At 60.4% G+C, this 9,147-nt stretch overlaps 1 protein-coding gene across 1 annotated transcript in view; it reads right to left on the bottom strand.

Annotated features, from left to right (window-relative positions):
* Nucleotides 1-4,448: 4,448 nt before the first annotated feature.
* kif5ab (kinesin family member 5A, b) overlaps nt 4,449-9,147 on the bottom strand; it is a 70,440-nt gene continuing 65,741 nt past the window's right edge. The window contains 3 exon segments of the mRNA XM_052009422.1: nt 4,449-4,724; nt 5,687-5,784; nt 8,739-8,766. Coding sequence (XP_051865382.1) covers nt 5,706-5,784; nt 8,739-8,766 — 107 coding nt within the window. The 3' untranslated portion in view covers nt 4,449-4,724; nt 5,687-5,705.

The raw sequence follows: 9,147 nt of genomic DNA, 5'->3' as shown, positions 1-9,147 counted from the left end.
GCCCACGCGTCGCCAGGGGCAACCTGCCCACGTGCCCCGACCGTCTCAGGGGCAACCGGCCACATTCAGCTCCCGCCCACCTATCCCCGCTGCCGCCCGTCACTGGGTGGTCCCGCCCACTGGTCTCCAGGGGGCAACCGGCCAGGCTAAGCTCCGCCCCCTCCTGGTCCTGCTGACCGAAACGCCCGCCGTGATTGGTCGGTCCGCACCTCCCCCGCCCACCCGCCCGGTCTCCAGGGGCAACCGACGTCGACGTCACACACACTCTCCGACCGCCATCCAATGGGAGGCGGCTCCGCTCCGTCTCCAGGGGCGACGGCTCCGGACTGACAGCCAGCCCCGCCCCCGCCCTCGCCCCGCCCACCGGCTCTACCCGTCTCCGAGGGCAACCAATCACCGCTGGTCCACCACGCCCCTCCGATGACGCACGCGGCCGGCGCCCCGCCCCTCCCCGCCCTTCCGTCTCCCGGGGCAACCGGACCAGTGCGGCCTAGGGGGATGGTCCGAAGCCTGGGGCTCGATTAGAGCAGTAGGAGGGCGTCTAGTCCCTGGACCGGGGCTGGATGGGGTGGGGTGGGGTGGGGTGGGGCGGTAAACCCCACAGTGTGGGGTTGTCACTGGGATTTACCTGGGAATTGGGGTTTACCCCGGGATCTGGGGCTTATATCCCAGGGATTGGGGGTTTATCCCCGCAGTTTGGGTGGTTTATCTGGGAATTGGGGGGTTTATCCCGGGATCTGAGGGGTTATCCAGGGATTGGGGTTTATCTGGGAATTGGGGGGTTTATCCCACAGTTTGGGGTTTATCCCGGGATCTGAGGGGTTATCCCAGGGATTGGGGGTTTATCTGGGAATTGGGGGGTTTATCCCACAGTTTGGGGTTTATCCCGGGATCTGAGGGGTTATCCCAGGGATTGGGGGTTTATCTGGGAATTGGGGGGTTTATCCCACAGTTTGGGGGTTTATCCCGGGATCTGAGGGGTTATGCCCAGGGATTGGGGGTTTATCTGGGAATTGGGGGGTTTATTCCCGCCGTTTGGGGGGGTTTATATCACGGGATCTGGGGGTTTATCTGGGAATTGGGGGGTTTATCCCACAGTTTGGGGGTTTATCCTGGGATCTGGGGCTTATCCCAGGGATCGGGATGTTTATCTGGGATTTGGGGGTTTATCCCGCAGTTTGGGGGGGTTTATCACGGGATCTGGGGGTTTATCTGGGAATTGGGGGGTTTATCCTGCAGTTTGGGGGGTTTATCCCGGGATCTGGGGGTTTATCCCAGGGATCGGGACGTTTATGTGGGGAATTGGGGTGTTTATCCCAGGATCTGGGGCTTTATCCCATGGATTGGGGGTTTTATCCCGGGGATCTGGGGCTTTATCCCAGGGATCGGGATGTTTATCTGGGAATTGGGGGTTTATCCCACAGTTTGGGGTCTATCCTGGGATCTGGGGCTTTATCCCAGGGATCGGGATGTTTATCTGGGAATTGGGGGGTTTATCCCACAGTTTGGGGGTTTATCCCGGGACCTGGGGGTTTATCCCGGGTCGGGATGTTTATCTGGGAATTGGGGTGTTTTCCCACAGTTTGGGGGTTATAGCGGGATCTGGTGGTTTATCCCACAGATCGGGACGTTTATCCGGGCATTGGGAGACAGAATCACATGGACGGGACACAGAAGGAGGCTCAGCTGAAGTAAGGTGGGCAGTGATCACCTCAGGCCCCAGTGCAGAAGAACCACCAGGGTCGGACCTCTGAGATGGAGAAGTCCAGGGGTCGGATGCAAGGCTGTAGCATCTGGGGTGGGAGGGGCAGCAGTGGGGAGAAGGTGGATGGGGGAGCAGGGGCTGGGAACGGGGACATGCCAATTTCTTTAGCCTCCTGAGGAAGCAGAGGCGCCGGTGAGCTTTCTCGGCCGTGGCGTCTCCGTGGTTGGACCAGGACAGGCTGTCGGTGATGTTCACTCCCAGGAACTTGAAGCTCTCAACCCTCTCGACCTCAGCACCGTTGATGTAGACAGGAGCTTGTCCACCGCCCCCTTTCCTGAAGTCAATGACCAGCTCTTCTGTTTTGCTGACATGAGGGAAAGGTTGTTATCATGACACCATGTCACTGAGCTCTCTTTCTCCTTCCCGTAACCTCTCGCTGCCTCGGGAAAGCAGCCGATATAATTAAAGACCCCCTCCCACCCCGGACATTCTCTCTTCTCCCCTCTCCCATCGGGCAGAAGATACAAAAGCCTGAAAGCACGAACCACCAGGCTCAAGGACAGCTTCTACCCCGCTGTTATGAGACTATTGAACGGTCCCCTAGTACGATGAGATGGACTCTTGACCTCATGATCTACCTGGTCGTGGCCCTTGCACCTTATTGTCTGCCTGCACTGCACTTTCTCTGTAGCTGGGACACTTTACTCTGCGTCCTGTTATTGCTTTTCCCCTGTGCTACCTCAATGCACTGTGTAATGAATTGGACGGTGTGCAAGACAGGTTTTTCACTGTAACCTCGGTACGGGGGACGATTCACCAAACACGTGCGTGTGTACAGCTCCCTCGTCAGCAACTCAAGGAAAGAACAGCAGCATGTTCAGTTCTGGTCGCCCTGCTGTAGGAAAGGTGCCACGCAGCTGGAAGGAGTGCAGAGGGGGATTTACGAGGATGTGGTCAGGAGTTTTCATTGTGCGTTCTGTTACTGGTTTACCTCATCGTACGGTGTGCAAGACAAGCTTTTCCCCGAATCTCGCTACGTGACAATAATCAACGGATTCTAATTCCCCCGGGCACTGGCTCGGGGAGACAGAGAAACCAACACCACAGGTCACCAAGTCGCTCGCTGTTTTTATTCGTCTAACCTCGGTGTGGTAACACAGTGAGTTCGTGGGAGGGGCGCGTACACGGGTTGACATGCAGCACAGACACAAACGCACATAGGCAGGGCTGGGGTGGGGGGTGTGTACAGCAGGTACGGTCGCCCGGGGCTGGGGTGGGGGGTTGTGTACAGCAGGTACGGTCGCCCGGGGCTGGGGTGGGGGGTGTGTACAGCAGGTACGGTCGCCCGGGGCTGGGGTGGGGGTTGTGTACAGCAGGTACGGTCGCCCGGGGCTGGGGTGGGGGGTGTGTACAGCAGGTACGGTCGCCCGGGGCTGGGGTGGGTGGTGTACAAGAGATACGCTGTCCAGTGAGCAGAGGGTTTGACCCTGCCTGGCGTGGCTGTGGATCCACTCTCTCCCACCCCGCTGGCCGTTGGATCCAGTCGGAGGTCGTTCTGCCCATCGAGCGAAGTCTCGGTGTCCCCGCCGTTCCCGCCACAGGTTTGGGGAATGTCTTGCTGCTGGAACTGCAGAACGTTCCTTCCCTGGGGAGGGAAGGGGGTGCAGGACACTGTCCCTCCCTCCGCCCTTCCACCGGCCCCTGTGGAGGGAGGGCAGCTGCCAGAACGCGGCGGCGATCCACGACGATCCAGAGCACCGACAGATCCCACCCAGCGCCACGCTGGTCTGGAGTGCCAGCCGACCCCGCCAAGCGCCACCCTGATCGAGAACACTAAACTGATCCTCTCGGGCTGCCACACCAATATCGACACACCAGCAGATCCGGCCCAGTGCCACCGTGATCGGGAACGTCAGCCAGCCCTGTGAGCGCCACGCTGATCTAGAACTCCAGCCGATCTGGTTTGTCGTTGCGCTGATCTAGAACCCCAGCTACTTCTCCCCAGTGCCACCCTAATCTAGAACACCCGCAGGCCTCGTCTAGTGCCACCCTGAACTTCGAGCAGCAGTGGATCCTGCCCAGTGCCATCCAATCTAGCGCACAAGCTGACTGTCCAGTGCCACCCTGATCTAGAAGAACCATGGATCCAGCAAGGGCCACCCTGATTTAGAATGGGGGCACTCCTGCCCGGTGGTGCCATGATCTAGAACTATGCATGGCGCCACCCTAATCTGGAACACAAAGGCAGCCTGCCCAGCGCTAGATTGATCTAGAACAGTAACTGATCCTGTGGAGTGCAGCTCTGATCTAGAACAACGGGTGGTCCTGTGTCATGCCACGCTCATCTAGAAAGAGGGGGCACGTAACATGTCACGCTCATCTAGAATGGTCCAGTATGGCACCACACCAATCTAGGAAGACGGGCAATCTGGTGCAGTGCTGTTCCGATATGGAACAGTGGCTGATCCTGGCCGACTCCTCGCTGATCTGGAACACCAACCGATCCAAAACTCCCCGGAATGCCGACCTCTCGGGCGCGGCTGATTCCCAGGAGTGTGGCGCTGATCCAGAGGCAGGAGGGGGAGCGAGAACATCACCTGGGGCCTTCGGACCGATCCAGAACCCTGGTGATCCAGAACAGCAGGCAGCACCCCCCCGCCCCGGTGCTAAACCGATCCAGAACAGTGGGGTGGCTTTGCCCAGCCCGGATCTGGATCCCACGGTATGCAGGACTGATCTAGAATGGTGGGCGATCCCCGTGGGGGGGCGGGCGGGCGACGAGCCTTGGGAGCAGGACCAAGCGACACGTGAGGCCCTCAGGAGAAGGCGGAGACCGGCAGGGCCTCGCACACCCCTCGGGACCCTCACGCCCCGGCCGATCCCAGCCCCACGCGACCCGTGGGGGGAGTGAGAGGAGGGGGTGGGGGTCGAGGCCGGGATGTAGGCAGGGGAGTCTCGGGAATGTCCCTGGAAGCTGCGGGTTCAGGAGCAGGGCGATCCGCAGGCGGGAGGGAGCCTCCTGTGGGGAGAGAGAGGGGGGGTCAGTGAGGGTGCTCCCGTCTGCACCCACCCCACCCACCCCACCCCGGCCCCACTCCACTGAAAATTCCCTCCCTCCCCTACACCCCTCCCCGTCTCTGTGACCCCCACCAGCCCCCACATCACTTCCTGTCTCTGTGACCCCCTCCCTCCCTTACATCCCTCCCTATCTCTGTGACCCCCTCCCTCCTCTACACCCCTCCGTCTCTGTGACCCCCCCTCCTCTACACCCCACCCTATCTCCGTCACCCCCCTCCTTCCCCCGCACCCCTTCCTGTCACTGTAAACCCCTCCCTCGCTGACACCGCTCCCTGTCCCTCTGACCCCCTCCAGCCCCACCCCACCTCTGCCCTGCGCCCCAGTCCCCCCTTCACTCACCCTCCCAAAATATGAGGTCACCCCCCCCCCCCAAACAACGTCAACCATAATCCCACATTGCTGTCTCTACCTGTGTGGTGTGACAGGGAGGGGTGTAGGGGCCGGTGGGGTCACAGAGATGGGGAGGGGTGTAGGGGAGGGAGGGGGTTCACAGAGACGGGGAGGGGTGTAGGGGCCGGAGGGGGTCACAGAGATGGGGAGGGGTGTAGGGGAGGGAGGGGTTCACAGAGATGGGGAGGGGTGTAGGGGAGGGAGGGGGTCACAGAGACGGGGAGGGGTGTAGGGGAGGGAGGGGTTCACAGAGACGGGGAGGGGTGTAGGGGGAGGAGGGGTGTAGGGGCCGGAGGTTGGGAGGTTTGACAGGGGTCCCATTGGGGTGGGGACACGGGGCCAGTGGGGACTCGGGCCAGTGGGGGGTAGAGTCCCAGTGGGGTTACAGGACCGGTGGGGACACGGACCCGTGGAGGGGGCGTCCTGGTGCTGTTACGGGACCGGTGGGGACTCGGGCCGGTGGGGGTGGGGTCACGGGACCGGTGGGGTCACGGGACCAGTGGGCTGACCTACCTCCACTGCAGGACACCCATTAGGTGGCCGCTGTCTGCTGGGGGATGATGTATAGCTTGCTCTGATCGTCAGCCTCACACCCACAGTGCGTATCACTCCTGCAGGGAGAGGACAGAGCTGCCGTCACTCAAAGGGACGGCAGGGGAGGAGGCCACCCGGCCCACCGTCACCCGGCCTCCGATTGGTTCCACCACCCTGGCACCTCGCTCGTCATAAGTCACCCCTGCCAGGATCTCAGTCACACATCACCAACCTCCGGTCGTCCCACCACAGTAACTCCTGTCCCCGTCACCCCCCCTCCTCCCCTACACCCCTCCCCGTCTCTGTGACCCCGTCTCCCCCCTCCACCCCTCCCCGTCTCTGTGACCCCCTCTCCCCCCTACACCCCTCCCCGTCTCTGTGACTCCCCTACGCCCCACACCGTCTCCCTCACCCCCTCCCTCCCCTACACCCCTCCCCGTCACCCCCTCCCTCCCCTACACCCCTCCCCGTCACCCCCTCCCTCCCCTACACCCCTCCGTCTCTGTGACCCCGTCTCTCCCCTACACCCCTCCCCGTCTCTGTGACTCCCCTACGCCCTACACCCCTCCCCGTCTCCGTGATCCCCTCCCTCCCCTACGCCCCACACCGTCTCCCTCACCCCCTCCCTCCCCTACACGCCACACCCTCACCCCCTCCCTCCCCTACACGCCACACCCTCACCCCCTTACACCCCCACCGTCTCCCTCACCCCTCCCTCCCCTACACCCCTCCCCGTCACCCCCTCCCTCCCCTACACCCCACACCCTCACCCCCTCCCTCCCCTACACCCCACCCCGTCTCCCTCACCCCTCCCTCCCCTATGCCCCTTCCCGTCTCCCTCAACCCTCCCTCCCCTACGCCCCACCCGTCTCTGTGACCCCCTCCCTCCCGTACACCCCTCCCCTTCACCCCCTCCCTCCCTCTCTAACCCCCTTCTCCCCCTCAGAGATTAGATACAGAGTAAAGCTACCTTGACACTGACCGCACGCTCACTCCCACCCACCCACCCACACAGGTCCAAGTACGAAGCTCCCGTTCCCCTCAGCTCTGCTGGCTGATTGAGTTCTATCCCTTTCCCTCTCTCCTGTGGTCCCAATACATCCTGTCCCATCCCAGAAATCTCCCACCCGCACTGCCTGGCTTCCCTCCGCTGGTTCAGGACGTGGGGACGTCGCAGGCTCGGCCGGAATTTAATCCCCCTCCCGAAATGGTGTTGGTGAATCGGTTTCTTATTGTCACGTGTGCCGAGGCACGGTGAAAAACTTTGTCATCGGTACAGATCATTTCAAAACGACAGGTACAAAAGGAAAAGTGATAACAGAGACACAGGAGACTGCAGAGGCTTGGAATCCGGAGCGATAAACAGTGGAGGAAGTCTGCGGGTCGATCGGGGGCGGGGAGGAACTGTCGACGTTTCGGGTCGAGACCCTGCGTCGGGACTGAGAGGGGAGACGACCGGCGCAAAGGGGAGAGGGGGAGTGGCGAGAGACAGTCCCCAGGGGACTGGTGGACTGCGGAGGGGTGTGAGGCGAGGGCGAGGGCGAGGTGGTGCCAGGTGGGGGAGGAGTTGGGAGACGGTGGCAGGTGAATGAGAGGTGGAGGCAGACGGAGAGAGAGCCTTCTTCGCCGCCCTGTCTACCTGTGTCTCCACCTTCAGGGTACGATGTGCCTGTACCCCTGGATCACTCTGTTCTAAACCCCAGAGAGTACAGGCACAGTCTGCTCAGCCTGTCCTCACAGAACCAACCCGCCACCATTGCGGGGATCAGTCTGGAGAACCTTCCATGTGGCAAACCGAGTGGTGTGGTGTCATGACAACAGCCTCTCCCCCAGTGTCAGCAAAAGAGCTGGCCATTGATTCAGGAGGGGGGGGGGGGGGGCGGTGCGCACAATTTTGCTGAGGTCAAGTGGGTTGAGAGCTTCAAGTTCCCAGGAGTGAACATCACCAGCAGCCTGTCCTGGTCCAACCACGTAGATGCCACGGCCAAGAAACCTCACCAGCGCCTCTACTTCCTCAGGAGGCTAAAGAAATTTGGCAGGTCCCCCGTTGACCCTCACCGATTTTTACAGCCATCCCACAGAGAGCATCCTATCCGGATGCATCCCGACTTGGGACGGCAACTGCTCTGTCCCGGGACCGCAAGAAACCGCAGAGAGTTGTGGACATCACGGAAACCAGCCTCGCCTCCGCAGGCTCTGTCTACACTTCCCGCTGCCTCGGGAAAGCAGCCGACATAATCAGAGACCCCACCCACCCCGGGACATTCTCTCTTCTCCCATCGAGCAGAAGATACAGGAGCCTGAGGGCACGTCCCACCAGGCTCAAGGACAGCTTCTACCCCACGGTGATAAGACTATTGAACGGTTCCCTTATACGATGAGATGGACTCCGACCTCACGATCTACCTTGTTGTGACCTTGCACCTTACTGCACTGCACTTTCTCTGTAGCTGGGACACTTTACTGTTATTGTTTTTATCTGTACTACCTCAATGCACTCTGTACTAACCCAATGTAACTGCACTGTGTAATGAATTGACCTGTACGATCGGTGTGCAAGACAAGTTTTTCACTGGACCTCGGTACACGTGACAACAATAAACCAATTGAAAGTTCCCCTCGTACGATAACATGGACTCCTGACCTCAGGATCTACCCCGTCGTGGCCCTTGCACCTTATTGCCTGCCTGCACTGCACTTTCTCTGTCGCTGGGACACTTTACTCTGCGTTCTGTTACAGCTTTACCCTTGTACTACCTCGACGCACTGACGTGGTGAAATGATCTGTATGGACGGCACACGAAGATTTTCACCATACCTCGGTACGCGTGACCATAATAAACCAAATTCATCAGACACGTGCTCCCTCTGCTTCCTTGGAGAGGGAGCTTATAACTTTACTGACAAGACATTAATTTGAGTTCCACATCCGCTGAGGTGGGATTCGAGCTCCCGCCCCCCCATCGAGGGCTGCTCTGCTGGTCCACTGTGAGTGGACCACGGAGGGTCAGCGTTTGAGACGTCTGCTCACCTGTTGTCATTGATGTCAGTCTCATTCCCTGTGGAGAAGGGGTTGGGCCCAGTGGTCAGAGGGCAAGGGAGAGAGGGAGAGTAAACAGGGTAATTAGTACATAGAGAGGACGCTGTTCAATTGGCCTGTGTTTTACACAAGCACTGAGCACCTGCGACCCACAACGGCCTGCGTCTAGGACCCCGTACACACTCTCAACCGGCATCGAGAGCCAGGTTCTGCGCTGGCCTGTGTTGACAGCCGTCGCACACCAGTCAGTCTGAATCGGGCTGTGTTTCTTACACGGCCACCAAGCGCAAGGGTCGCGCGCTGGCCTGTGTTTAGGGCCGTTGCGCACCGACCAATCTGAACCAGGCTGTGTTTCCTACGCGGCCACCGAGCGCAAGGGTCACACGCTGGCCTGTGTTTA

Source organism: Pristis pectinata, chromosome X (assembly GCF_009764475.1).
Source record: "Pristis pectinata isolate sPriPec2 chromosome X, sPriPec2.1.pri, whole genome shotgun sequence".
In the NCBI taxonomy this organism is placed as follows: Eukaryota; Metazoa; Chordata; class Chondrichthyes; order Rhinopristiformes; family Pristidae; genus Pristis; species Pristis pectinata.
Note: the sequence above shows the minus strand (reverse complement) of the source record. Positions and strands in the feature narration are given on the sequence as shown.